The 14,543-nt window shown below is 42.5% G+C and overlaps 1 protein-coding gene across 3 annotated transcripts in view; it reads right to left on the bottom strand.

Moving 5' to 3' along the window:
- DNAH10 (dynein axonemal heavy chain 10) overlaps positions 1-14,543 on the bottom strand; it is a 147,106-nt gene that overhangs the window by 106,448 nt on the left and 26,115 nt on the right. For all 3 annotated transcript variants that reach the window (XM_033440734.2, XM_049698610.1, XM_049698611.1), the window contains 6 exons: positions 11,742-11,936; positions 8,549-8,719; positions 6,636-6,812; positions 5,698-5,823; positions 4,646-4,818; positions 3,898-4,049 (listed from right to left, as the gene is read on the bottom strand). In XM_033440734.2, coding sequence (XP_033296625.1) covers positions 3,898-4,049; positions 4,646-4,818; positions 5,698-5,823; positions 6,636-6,812; positions 8,549-8,719; positions 11,742-11,936 — 994 coding nt within the window. The remainder of the gene's footprint in view (positions 1-3,897; positions 4,050-4,645; positions 4,819-5,697; positions 5,824-6,635; positions 6,813-8,548; positions 8,720-11,741; positions 11,937-14,543) is intronic.

The following is a 14,543-nucleotide window of genomic DNA, read 5'->3' as shown; positions in this document are numbered from 1 at the left end:
ATATATTAATATTAGGTAAAGTAGACTTTAGAACAAAGAAAATTATCAGAGAGAGTTGAATATTATATAATGATTAAAGGGTTTAATTCATAAGAAGACATAGCAATCCTAAACTTGTATGCATCAAAACAACAGAATTGTAAAATATGTGAAGTAAAAAATGATAGACCTGAAAAAAGAAACACGTAAATCCATGATTATAATTGGACATGTCAACATTCCTCTCTCAGTCATTGAAAGAACAACTAGACAGAATATCAACAAGGATATAGAAAAACTCAACAACATCATGAACCAACAACGTTAATCAACATTTATAGAACGTTCTACTCAGCAAAGTAGAATACATATTCTTTTCAAGTGGCCACAGAACATAAAACAAGATAGACTATATCCTGAGCTGTAAAACAAACCTCAACAAATTTAAAAGAATTGAAATTATACTGAGTATGTTCTCCAACCACAGCAGACTCAAATTACAAAACAATGACAGAAAGATAACAGGGGACATCTCCAAACACTCTGAAACTAAACAACACACTTTTAAATAATCCCTGAGTCATGGAGGAAGTCTCAAGGGAAATTTTTCAAATACACTTAATTGAATAAAAATTAAAATACAACTATCAGAATCTGTGGGACACAGCTAAAGCAGTGCTGACAGGGAAATTAATAGCACCAAATGCATACATTAGAAAAGAGGAAAGATCTCAAATCAATGATCTAAGTTCCCACCTCAAGAACCTTGAAAAAGAAGAGTAAGATAAATCCAAAGCAAGCAGAAGGAAATAATAAAGATAAGCAGAAATCAGTAAAATTAAACACAGAAAAACAACAGATAAAATCAATGAAACAAAGAGCTCCAGTAAAACTGACTAGTCTCTAGCAGGACTGAAAAGAAAAAAAGAGAAGACACAAATTAACCATATCCAGAATTAAATAGGAGGGATCACTAAAGATGTACAGTCTTTAAAAAGATAATAAGGGAGCAACAAGAACAACTCTGCACAATAAATCTGACAACTTAGATGAAATGCACCACTTCTTTGAAAAGCACAAGCTACACAACTCACCCGATAGGAAATAATCAGTTGAATAGTCCTATAACTATTAAGGAAACTGAATCTGTAATTTTAAAACAAACAAAAAAAAGAAGAACAAAGAAAAGAAATCACTACACAAAAACCTGCACATGAACATTTTTAGCTTTATTCATAATTGCCAAAATGTGGAAGCAACCAAGATGTTCTTCAACAGGTGAACAGATAAACTACAGTACAGCCACACAATGGAATATTATTTGGTAATAAAAAGAAATGCAAAATTATATGGAGGAACCTTAAATTTTATTGCTAAGTGAAAGAAGCCAATCTGAAAAGGCTGCACACTGTATGATTCTAATTATATGACATTCTGGAAAAGGCAAAACTATAGAGACAATAAAAAGATCAGTGGTTACCAGTCTACCCAATTTCAAGACTTACTCTGTACCCACAATAATTAAGGCTTCAAGGCTCTGTGATATTGGCAGAGGGACAGACACATAGATCAATGGAACAGAACAGAGAACCCAGAAATAGACCCATACAAATACACTCAACTAGTTTTTGACAAAGGTGTAAAAGTGATTTAATGGAAAAAGTTAGCCTTTCCAACAAACAATGCTACAACAATTGGAAAAAAAAATGAACTGCAACTTAAGTCTCTCACTTTGTACCAAAAAAAAAAAAAAAATCAAGATTGATCACAGTCTTAACTGTAAAACATAAAATTATAAAATATTTAGAAAAAATAGAAAACTTTTGGGATCTAGGGCTAGGCAAAGAGTCCCTAGACTTGACACCAAAATCATGATCCATAAAAGGAAAAACTGATAAATAGGACTTCATCAAAATAGCTCTGCAAAAGATGCTATTAGGGGAATGAAAAGACAAGCTACAGAGTGGGAGAAAGTATTTCCAAACCACATATCCAATAAAGGACTAGTATCTACAATATATAAAGAACTCTCAAAGATCAACAGTAAAAAAGCAAGTGATACAATTAGAAATTTGGCAAAAGAACAAAAAAAAGACATTACACCAGAGAGGATATATAAAGGCAAACAAACACATCATTAGCCATTACAGAAAAATGCAAATCAAAACCACAATGAGCTATCATTACACAGCTATCAGATGGCTAAATTTTTAAAAATAGTGACAACACCAAAGGCTGGCCAAGATCTAGAGACAGTGAAATGAATATTGCTGGTGAGAATGTAAAATGGTACAGCCACTCTGGACAACACTATGACATTAAAAAAAAAAAAAAAAGACTAAACAAACAACTAATGAATATAACAAAAAAGAAGCAGACTCACAGATATAGAGAACAACCTAGTAGTTACCAGAGGGATAGGGAAATGGGGAGGGGCAATATAGGTAGGGGATTAAGAGGTACCAACTATTATGTATAAAATAAGCTACAAGGATATATTCTACAACACAGGGAACACAGCCAATATTTTATAATAACTATAAATGGAGTATAACATTTAAAAATTGTGAATCACTATACTGTATACTATACTGTATATATAACTTATATAACATTGTACATCAACTATTCTTCAGTTTTTTTAATTAAAAAATAAAAAAGACTAAACACACAAGTACCATACAACCCTGGGCATTTATCCCAGAGAAATGAAGACTCATGTTCACATAAAACCCTGTACACAAGTGATTCTACAGCACAAATGTATATTCGTAATAGTTAAACCTGGAAACAACCTATATATTCTCTAGGATATCTAGGTGAATGGTGAAACAAACATTGATACCATACTGTTTTTTATTCACTGATAAAAAAGAACAAACTGTTGAAACAGGCAAGAACTTGGAAAAATCTCCAGAGAATTGTGCTGGGTGAGAAAAGCCAACACCAAAAGGGTCATATAATATTTTATGTAACACTCTTAAAATGACAAAATTATAGAAACAGGAAACAGATTAGTGGCTGCCAGGGGTTCAGTAGAGGATGGGGATAGGAGGGAAGTGGGTGTGACTTTAAAAGGGCGACATGAGGAATCACTGTGGTGTGGAAATGTTCTGTGTCTTGACTATATCGATGTAAAAATCTGGGCTGTGGTTTGCACTACAGTTTTGCAGAAGTTGCTGTTGGCGGAAAACCAGGCAAAGGGTACCCAGGATCTGTCTGTATTAATTCTTGCAACTGCGTGTGACTCTGTAATTATCTCGAAATTAAAATTTCAATTTTAGGGCTTCCCTGGTTGCTCAGTGGTTAAGAATCCGCCTGCCAATGCAAGGGACACGGGTTCAAGCGCTGGCCTGGGAAGATCCCACATGCCGTGGAGCAACTAAGCCCATGTGCCACAACTGCTGAGCCTGCGCTCTAGAGCCCGCGAGCCACAACTACTGAGCCCGCGTGCCACAACTACTTAAGCCCGTGCACCTAGAGCCCGTGCTCTGCAACAAGAGAAGCCACCGCAGTGAGAAGCCCGCGCACTGCGATGAAGAGTAGCCCCCGCTCGCTGCAACTAGAGAACGCCTGCGTGCAGCAACGAAGACCCAATGCAGCCAAAAATAAATTAATTAATTTTTTTAAAAAAAATTTCAGTTTTAAGGGAAAAAAGTAAAAGTCACTTTATTTTTGGAGGAGAAAGCTCTGGGTCAGTCGAATGTCAAAACGGCACCCTGTCTACTCACCTTCACCCCTAACTAAAGCCTTGAGATGGATTCCATGTTCCACAAAGTGTACTTTACTGATGCTGAAAACGTATTTGTTAACCATATCTACATATATAGAAAAATTACAATTCAACTAAGACAATCTAAAAGAATGATTTTTTATATCCCAAAGTCTAAAAGGCAATAGATAGATGAATTATATTACCTAGTGAGTTCCAGTTTAACCTCTTATATCCAGACCTAAACACTCTTACTAATTCCTGGGAACGGTCGTCAAGGAGAAGAGCCTCTGCCTCATTTAAGGTTCCAATGAGTACGTGATAATGATCCAACATACGTTGTATCCCATCCGTGTACCTGCACATTACAGGAAAGTCACTGACGTGAGAAAAATACAATGGAGCTCATAAAAAGATTAATAACCTTACAGGTAGGATACAAAAGACCATTAACCAGACTAAAAATTTTAAAGAATGCCACTCTTCCCACTAACTTTCTTTTTGGAAAATATTGGTTACTTTTTATTTAAAAATGTTACTTACAGGGAACTCTACTCAATACTCTGTAATGACCTACATGGGAAAAGAATCTAAAGAAGAGTGGATATATGTATATGTGGAACTGATTCACTTTGCTGTACCCCTGAAACTAACACAACACTGTAAATCAACTATACCCCAGTAAAAATTAATTTAAAAAATGAAAAAGTGAAAATGTTATTTAGGTTAACATGAAATAGATTTATCGTTGTTATTTTTAGATGAATGAATAAACACATATTTTAAACATTTCTTAGTTTTTATTTCTAATTGGCAAATATTGGCGGTTATAAAATCCACAAAAATGAAAGCTCTGGCATGGGTAGGGGGCGTGTTTTCAATAATTTTGAAGAGCGCAAAGGGGTCCCAAGACAAAAAATGTTTACTGTTGATTTAAGAGAAGAATCTTCTTACCTAAGAAATTTGTCTTCCTGGAGGGCAACACTCTTTGCTAATTCCGGGACAGGGAACCCCAGCTGTTCCAGGTACTTTGCTTCATTAATAATCTCCCTGAGAGCAGGTGAAAAGTTGATTGCAAAACCAACCCCCCTGTCAGAGTTCTGGGCTTCATCACCAGCAGCAGAAGTCTGTGGGAGAGACGGTGTTTTTACAAAACGTCGTGGGAAGGGCGGTCCAAGAAGCAATTAGATCAACGCAACCCAAGTTAAACGTGAATTTGAAAAAGATCAGTGGCCTGCCCTGACAGACTGGGGAGCTGGCCAGAACTAGCTAGAATTCATATTTTGTTTGGTGAACAGAGTTTTTAAAGAATTCCATTTAGTCACCCACGTTCGAAATTTGGGCAACGGAAGGTAAAAATCCAGAAATCTGGTTTCCCTTGAAAAATTGGAAAAGCTGATGATAAATGGCAAAGAACAGACTGAAGCTGGGTAGCAGCTGCCCCTTTTGAATAGGACACAAGGTGTCCAGTTCCTGACAGGCCCTACCTGGCCTCTTCACTCCTTTTAGTACCGAAGACCGAAAACCGCCAGGCCCAGGTCTTCCCTTGAACCTCCTAGCTAGTGTTTATTTACTGAGCAATTGCTATGTGCCGGACCCTGTGCTAAAGATGCGGCTGAATCATGGGAAGTGACATTTTTCTGTAGGTTAAAAATGATCAACTGTCAGCTGTTTCATATACGGTTCAACTAATACTTTGCATGTTTCTGATCCAACTCATTTTACAAACTGGGTCACTGGAGCTCAGAGTTAAGCCACTTGCCCAAGGAGTCAGGAGGGCTGCCTAACCCCAGCGTGTTCCCTGACGGTGACATTTTGCTTCCTCCATCTATTCTCTTTCTGCCTCTCTTCTTCTCCCGGGTCAGCCTCTGCCCTTCTGTGCCTTTGATTTTGGAAATACCTCGCAACTTCATGAGAGTCAACACATCAGATCTCAAGGAAATAGTAGTCACCACCACATTACGAGGCCGCCCCGGAATCTAGGACGCGGATCTAGAAAGACACACCTTAGCGAGCAGACTCTTCCTCATGAGAGTCGGCAGGACCTGTTCTGTCGTCTCTTTCCACTGCTTATACTTTTCATCTTCGTAGCCTTTCATTGTCCTACCCACTTCCAGATATTTTTGCTTTACCTACCAAAGAAGTCAGGCAACGGTCATTTTGTCATTGAAAATAACATTTTTTTGGTCTCTCTTTAAAAAAAAAAATTATGAGTTAACACATTTTGCAAAAGAAAGCAGGCAGATTTGCACAAACGTTGGAGGGGTGGTCTGCCATGGTAGGGCTTGAAATCTAGGCTGATTAACTGGGCTCACAGACCTCAGCCCGTGGGTTTGCTGCAGCCCAGGAGCTAAGAATGAAGGAACTCAAAAAGAACAACAGTGCTTCATGACGTGTAACAAGCATACAAAATTCACATTTCAGCATCCATAGTGATGTTTTATTGGAACACAGTCACACCTGTTTGTTTACGTGTTATCGATGGTCACTTTCTTGCTACAAAGGCAGAGTTGAGTAGTTGCAACAGGGGCCATCCGACCCTCAAATGCCTAAAATACTTACTCTTGGACCATAAAAGAAAAGGTTTCCCACCCCCTGTGATATAACAGACAAAAATGCATGGGTGGGGAAGGGAGAGTATTATCAGAAAGTTGCTGGTCACCCTCTGGAGAGGCTGAAGATCAAGGTCAAGGGGAAGTCATGTGACTGCCACCTGGAAGATGTCACAGGTAGGTATGGAGATGTGGTCCCCAGGGACCACAGAAAAGACCTTCTAAATTGCAGACATGGGTTTGAAATGGAGCTGTTTTTACGCAGGCAACTCTGCGTAGCCCACTCCATGCCGGCAGCCACCTGGACTGAAGGATCAGCGCCCAGGGAGGCCGCCCATCTAGAATTGAACCATGAAATACAAAAGGGGACATTTCCAGCAGAAGCAACGTACTTCTCGTCCTCTATCACTGTCCAAGATCTCCTCTACTTCTTGAAATCTGAGGATGGTGTGCTTAATCCGGAAGAACAGGGACCGTTCCCAGTAGATGGCACCTGCGACGGGCGGGTGATTCTTATACAGCGGTGGGTTGTCAAGGTTCTGAACAAAGATTTTGTTAACAATGTCAATCTGCAAAGCAATCAAACGTATTCTGTAAGTGATAAGCATCAGTCTGTGAGCCAAGAAAAGATTGAACTTGAGATTTGTATCTTTAAAGAAATGAACATGGAACGTCAAGAAATAGTCTGAGGTACAGAATAGGGTTTTTACTACTTATTATTCACTACGTTTTCCTATACTCTGTAGGAATTTTTTTGTTTGGTTTAAAACATGCAATGATCCGGGCTTCCCTGGTGGCGCAGTGGTTGAGAGTTCACCTGCCGATGCAGGGGACACGGGTTCGTGCCCCGGTCGGGGAAGATCCCACATGCCGCGGAGCGGCTGGGCCCGTGAACCATGGCCGCTGGGCCTGCGTGTCCGGAGCCTGTGCTCCGCAAGGGGAGAGGCCACAACGGTGAGAGGCCCGTGTACCAAAAAAAAAAAAAAACATGCAATGATCCAAACTGCCTTATACTTATAGACTGTGTACAATCATTTGACCAACCTATTGGAAACTCTGAAATCTGTTCTAGACATGATTGGTGGCCAGGCCTGCATTGTGTGTGTGTGTGTGTGTGTGTGTGTGTGTGTGTGTGTGTGTGTGTGTGTGTATGTGCAGGTGCCACTGAGGTTTTATAATTATCTATCACGTAATATTTTTTAAATTGTGGTACAATATGCATGACATAAAATGTATCATCCTAACCATTTTTCAGTGGACATTTCCGTGGAATTAACTACATTCATGTTGTCGTGCATGCAGCACCATCATCCACCTCCACAACTTCTTTCATCTTGTAAACCTGAAACTCTGGGTACACATTAAACACAGTAACTCCCCATTCCTCCCTCCCTCAGCCCCTAGGAACAACCTTTCTACTTTCTGTCTCTATGACTTTGCTCTAAGTACCTCATATAAGTAGAATCATAGAGTATTTGTCTTTTTATGATTGGCTTCTTTCAATTAACACAAAGCCCTCAAGGTTCATCCATGGTGTAGCATATGGCAGAATTTCCTTCCTTTTTAAAGCTGTATAATATTCCATTGTAGGGATAGACCACATTCTGTTTACCCATTCATCTATCGATGGACCCTTGGGTGATGTCCAGCTTTTTGCCGTTGTGAATAGTGCTGCTACGAACATTGATAATCAAATATCTCTTCGAGACTCTGCTTTCAATTCTTTTGGGTATATACACAAAATGGGATTGCTGGATCATATGGTCTGGGCTTGCATTTTAAAATAAGTATTTCGCACTCTTATGTGAGTAATTAGGTGTCAGAGGCAAAACGACACCTACCCCATTAACGGTCCTGATCCATTCCTGACAAAGAGGAATTAGGTAGCAGATGGAGTTAAGGTGGCCAGTCAGCTGACCTTAAAATAAGGAGATTATCCCGGATTATCTGGGTGGGTCCATTGTATAACAAGGGTCCTTACAACAGGAATGTGTATGTGAACACACCCGTGACCTTCACACATGGGTAGCTGTGACTACTACACTGTTGTTACTGTGATTATGCCTATGACTAACTCACTCAGGGTCCATCACAACGTGAGGCATACAATATTGTACTTCATAAATTCTTACTGAATTTCTCCACTAAACAAACAAACCCACTTCGTTTCGGTTATACGACATGCTTATTTGGGAAAAGTACAGTTTCTCTGAATTTAGATGAGAAAGACAACAGTGTGATCCAACTGTTTACATTTTGCCAAGTGTATTTTTACTGCTACAGCAGCCATAGATTTTTCAGTTACCTCTTTACAGTACTGTGCAAGAATATCATTAAATTTCCTCATCATTTGTCGATTAATGGCCTCCCGTGAACGAATATGCTTAAATTTTAAAAGCATGTCAAATGCTGCTTCAGCTGATCGAAGAGTCTTAAAAGATTCGTCAATAAAATTTTTTGCTTCTTTCTCAATAACCTGCCAAGCAAACAAACAAAAAAAGCCCAGAAAAAAACCCTTATGACCCTGTAATTACCCCGCAAAAATAACAAATTACCTCACAAAATACCAAATCAGTGCCTTGAGAAGGATTTCCATTGTGCTTTGGTGGAAGCTGAGATCTAGTTAAAAATGGCAGACTGGGGGCTTCCCTGGTGGTCCAGTGGGTGAGACTCCGTGCTCCCAATGCAGCGGGCCCAGGTTCGATCCCTGGTCGGGGAACTGGATCCCGCATGCATGCCACAGCCAGGAGTTTGCATGCCGCAACTAAGGCTTCACATGCCACAACTAAGAAGCATGCATGCCACAACTAAGAAGTCCGCATGCCGCAGTGAAGATCCCCCATGCCACAACTAAGACCCAGCGTAACCTAAATAAATAAATATTAAAAGAAAAAAATGGCAGACCGGCTGCATTGGTTTTCTGCTCTCTCTCCTCCACTAGTTCAAAATGATAGAAAAGGGAATCTTTAAAGTATTAACTCATATAGACAAAGAAATGGGAGAGGAGATAGTTCAGGAATTTTTGGAAGGAGAGTAACTAACTTCACAGAAGGCAGAGAATTACTACCTAACACTGGCAATGGGTGGGGGAGGCGGGGGGGCACCTGTTTGTCCCATGGAAACCTCTGGGAGGCTGAGCATTGGAAGGCACCAGGCACCAGGAAGGGGAGGGGCAAACAGAGGATCCCTTCTCCACCCCACACAGCCAGGCCACTCAGTACACATACTCTATATCTCCATCCCCAGCCCACCCTATGCAGAGTGGAAGGTTAATTCTAGAAAAATTAAATCAGAGTGATATCAGACTTCTAATAACACTGGAAACTAGAAACCGATAAAGAACATCTTCAAATTTCTGAAGAAAAGTTATTTTCTACCTTGAACTCTATACCTACTATTTCAGAATTCACACATGCAAGGCTCAAAAAAAAATGCATGTCCCATGAAACCTTTCTCAGGAAGCTACTAAAAAATGCACTCCAGCAAAACAACAGAGCAAACAAGGAGAGGGGAAGCTGTGAACTCTAGAAAGTAGGATCCAACACAGATGACAGAAGATAGGAAGTCCTAGGGCAACTGCTTCACAACAGGTCTGAGGAGCAAACAATCTAGACTGGAGCAGAAAGACAGCAAGCTCTGGAAGAAAGGTCTCTGGAAAAATAATAGCATTGATATGTCTCAGCAGATGGAACCCACTATTGATAGGTGTGTGAAAAAGATGTTAGGGCAGTTGGAAAAATTAACAGTGTATATGTAACTAACCAAGCAAATGCAAATAAAAGCAATGATTAACTCCAGGAAAAATGAAGGGTTGGACAAGAAAGGTTGTATGGTGGGACTTCCCTAGTGGCGCAGTGGTTAAGAATCCACCTGCCAATGCAGGGGACATGGGTTTGATCCCTGGTCTGGGAAGATCCCACATGCTGAGGAGCAACTAAGCCCGTGTGCCACAACTACTGAAGCCCATGCACTTGAGCCTGTGCTCCGCAACAAGAGAAGCCACTGCAGTGAGAAGCCTGAGCACCACAATGAAGAGGAGCTCCCTTTCACCGCAACTAGAGAAAGTCCACGCGCAGCAACGAAGACCCAACACAGCCAAAAACAAAATAAATAAATAAAAATTTTAAAAATAAAAATAAACAAATAAACATTAAAAAAGAAAAGAAAGGTTGCATGGTTATGATGGGCTTCTTGGCTCAGCAGTGAAAATATCTGCATAGACATAATGAGTAAATGCTGAACATTAATGTAACCAAAAGTTATTTAAAACTGTGTTAGGGCTTCCCTGATGGTGCAGTGCTTAGGAATCTGCCTGCCAATGCAGGGGACACGGGTTTGAGCCCTGGTCCGGGAAGATCCCACATGCCGCGGAGCAACTAAGCCCGTGCGCCACAACGACAGAGCCTGAGCTCTAGAGCCCATGAGCCACAACTACTGAGCCCGTGAGCCACAACTACTGAAGCCCCCGCGCCTAGAGCCCGTGCTCCACAACAGGAGAAGCCACTGCAATGAGAAGCCCACGCACCGCAACGAGAGAAAGCCCGCGCGCAGCAACGAAGGCTCAAAAATAAAATAAAATTAAATAAATTTTAAAATAAAAATAAATAAAATTTAAAAAGCTGCCTGCCAGGGCTGACTGTGCTGTTTCTGCACGTAGCCCCCTCCTCCATCTATAAAAGCTCTTGCCCACTGACCCTCAGTCGGGGGGAGTTGGCCTTTGGACAGGAGTCCGCCCCCACCCCTGGTCGCCGGCAGCCAAAATAAAGCAAACTTTCCTTTCCACCAACCTTGCCTCTTTATCGGCTTTTGCGCAGTGAGCAGGGGATCCCACTTTCAGTTACAATATGAAAGATGCTCCGGGGTTATCAAAACACTTACTTGAAACATAAAATGGGGATGCTACTGATGGTGTACCGCACAGGAGGCCAAAAAGGTGAGTGTGGTGGGCCATCCTGTCTGTGCCGTATGCAGGGAGGTCGTATTCTCTCTGACCGGCCCTGACTCACACACACCTAGGGCCACAAGCTCTTATACCACCTCCCCACCTCCTCTCCTTCCCTAGCTCTGATCCACCTACGCTGCAGCCAGGAAAACCCTCTTCGGTATAAGTCTGATGACATCCCTGCCTTGGTGAACAACCTTCAATGGCTCCCTACTGCTTACTAAATTAAGTCCCATTCTTCACCCCGGCCGCTCTACATCCTCTCCAGTTATACACCCAACCCACCTTGGTAGCCATTCTAGGGTGTCTAGCTCGCTTCAAACTTATTCCACCTGGGGAGTAGGGCTGGGGACAGAGGACACTGAGAAATATTCGTTTTTACCTTATGCTCTTCTGCATTGTTTCCATTTTTCACCAAAAAGCAGGTATCCCTTTTTATGATTTTTTTAAAAAAAAAAACCAAAAACGCTAAACATAACTAAATAACCCAACAGATTTAACATGGAGAAAACATGGTATCCACTTCCAAAATCGAATCGAAGGATGTGTTACTTACCAGGACTTCGATCTTGAAGTCGTCCATCACGTATTTCCAGTCCTGGGAGCACTTGATGCAGAAGGGGTCAAAGGTCAGGCTTTCCATGGGGGTGACCAGGCTGTCCACCCTGCACAGCACATCGTCGATGCGCTTGGGATCCCCAGTCACTGCTTTTAGCTCTGAACCAAATATGTTGTGGAATTCCTCCCTGACCTGTCCGATCAAACAAAACATGAGGAGGTCACCACTTGGCTTTCTTATGCTTTTGCTCTAACGACCAGCGGGTTGCATATCTAGGTTTACCTGAGGGCAAGAATCTGGTCACACAGGTAGCCTCCTCCCTTTGGAGTACCAAAGCCTAATCCCTTTGGTACTATGCCCACTGCACAAAGGACCCATTCCAGATGGCCTGACACAGCTTACAAAGTCTGCATGCTCAGGCCCCTACCTACTGCTTCCATGTCCTCCCATACTGCTATCTCCCTGCCGCCTGGCAGCCACCCCGGGCCTCTTTCAATCCCACGTTCCTTTCTGTCTCAGGGCCTTTGCACCTGCAGTGTGAAATGCCAGATACCTACTACTCATTATTAAATATGCCTTCATCAAGTCCGACCCTTTAGAACAGGCCATGCCCCTGTGCACACTTCCACAGCCCCCTCTAGTCTTCTTTCCTAGCACTCACCTCAGCTGTAGCTATGCATCTGTGCGATTATTGTCTACCATGTTTCTCTTCTACTGGACTGTAAGCTCCATGAGCCATAGACTACGTACAGACGGGGCTGGCTTCATAGGTGTGGGACCCGGGCAGGCGCACAGGGCCCCAGGCTCCAGAGGGTCCCGTGCTGGGTTTAAGGCTCTGCTGTTACCGTCTTGAAATTCTCAGTCATTTTATCTCTGAACTTGTGTTTTGTAAATGAAGTCTCAGGGGACAATCGGGCACATGTGTGAGCAGAGGCGATAAATGAAATCTGCGTGTGTGCTGTTCACAACATCCCACTGACATGCAGCGTGTGAGGTCCCATGAGCAGAGAATCCCGGTGGAGCCACAATGCACGAGAGTTCAGGGAGACTCAGAACGAGTACCAGTCAGCGTGTGGCAGCTACAGTGAGTAAAGGAGGACACCAACAGCTCAGAGAGGCCACCTTCTCCTTTCAAAACAGAGCTCGCTTCCAACGCAGAAAAAAAAGGCTAAGAAACATACCCGACCGAGGAACCCTACCTACCATATTGCTCCTCACCCCTGTACTTCACCGCATCGGCCAACTATTCACGCTGAAAATGACGACACAGAAGGAATGATGGAGATAGGAAAACCCACAACTCCTTTTCCTCTCAGCCTTCCTTCCCCATCAGTGAGCTGAAGCAGAGAACGCTGGTGGAACTGCACACATCAAGAAGTGAAATGAAACCAGCCGAGTTAGTCACATGATGCATTTACATCTGCACTTAAGAGCTGCAAAATAGGGACTTCCCTGGTGGCGCAGTGGTTAAGAATCCGCCTGCCAATGGGTTCGAGCCCTGGTCCGGGAAGATCCCACACGCCGCGGAGCAACTAAGCCCGTGTGCCACAACTACTGAGCCTGCGCTCTAGAGCCCGCATGCCACAACTACTGAAGCCCACACGCCTAGAGCTCGTGCTCCGCAACAAGAGAAGCCACCGCAATGAGAAGCACGTGCACCACAACAAAGACACAATGCAGCCAAACAGAAATAAATAAATTTATTTTAAAAAAAGAAAGAGCTGCAAAATACAAACTGTGTCATTTCAGTGATTCCACACACCAGACAAATACCCTTCTCTTTGCATGTTAATGCTGACACTGCACAATATAAAGAAGAACCGTAAAATTCATGCAAATAATTTAAACGTTTAATTTTCTTTTACTTTCTTTTCTTTACTTTGCTACAGTCGTAACAAACCAACAAACAAGGCCATGCCAAGGCGAGACATGTCAGAAGGAAAAGGTTTTATATTTTAAGACTTTTAACAGCATTTTTTTCCTGCTTATTGAATAAGGAGTCAACATTTCTGTTTGCACTGGGCACTGCGGTCACAGAGCTGGCCCTGGTCTTTGCTCATCATTTCTCTAGCAGCAAGGACAAGTGCATGGCACGTTGTGAGTGCCTGATAAATATTTAGAGAATAAATGAATGGATGGACCTTCATGAGACAAGGGCTGGCTAATTCAACCCATCAGCCACTAAGCCTTGCGGACATTCATTCAAAAGAGAGTGGGATCAGATCAACAGGAAGCCCTGGCAGATAGACGGGCAGTCATTGTGGCCATGGCAGGGATGGCATGGCTTCAGGGGAGAGAAGGTCTCTGACCGCCTTTGAGAAATTCCAACATTTAACGGAAAGACAGAGGGGGAAGATTTTGCAGAAGACGCTGAGAAGGCGTGGCCAGAGTCAAAAGAAAACCAAGACATGGAAGCAACCTAAATGTCTATCGACAGAGGAATGGATAAAGAAGATGTGGGGGCTTCCCTGGTGGCGCAGCAGTTGAGAGTCCACCTGCCGATGCAGGCGACACAGGTTCGTGCCCCGGTCCGGGAAGATCCCACATGCCACGGAGCAGCTGGGCCCGTGAGCCATGGCCGCTGAGCCTGCGCGTCCGGAGCCTGTGCTCCGCAATGGGAGAGGCCACGACAGTGAGAGGCCCGCGTACCGCAAAAAAAAAAAAAAAAGATGTGGTACATATATATACAATGGAATACTACTCAGCCCTAAAAAAGAATGAAATTTTGCCATTTGCAGCCACATGGATGGACTTGGAGGGTATTCTGCTAAATGAAATCAGACAGAGAAAGACAAATAC

The sequence above is a fragment of the Orcinus orca genome, chromosome 15 (assembly GCF_937001465.1).
Source record: "Orcinus orca chromosome 15, mOrcOrc1.1, whole genome shotgun sequence".
Taxonomy (NCBI): domain Eukaryota; kingdom Metazoa; phylum Chordata; class Mammalia; order Artiodactyla; family Delphinidae; genus Orcinus; species Orcinus orca.
The sequence above is the reverse complement of the archived record's forward strand: the minus strand, read 5'-3'. Positions and strand labels throughout refer to the sequence as shown.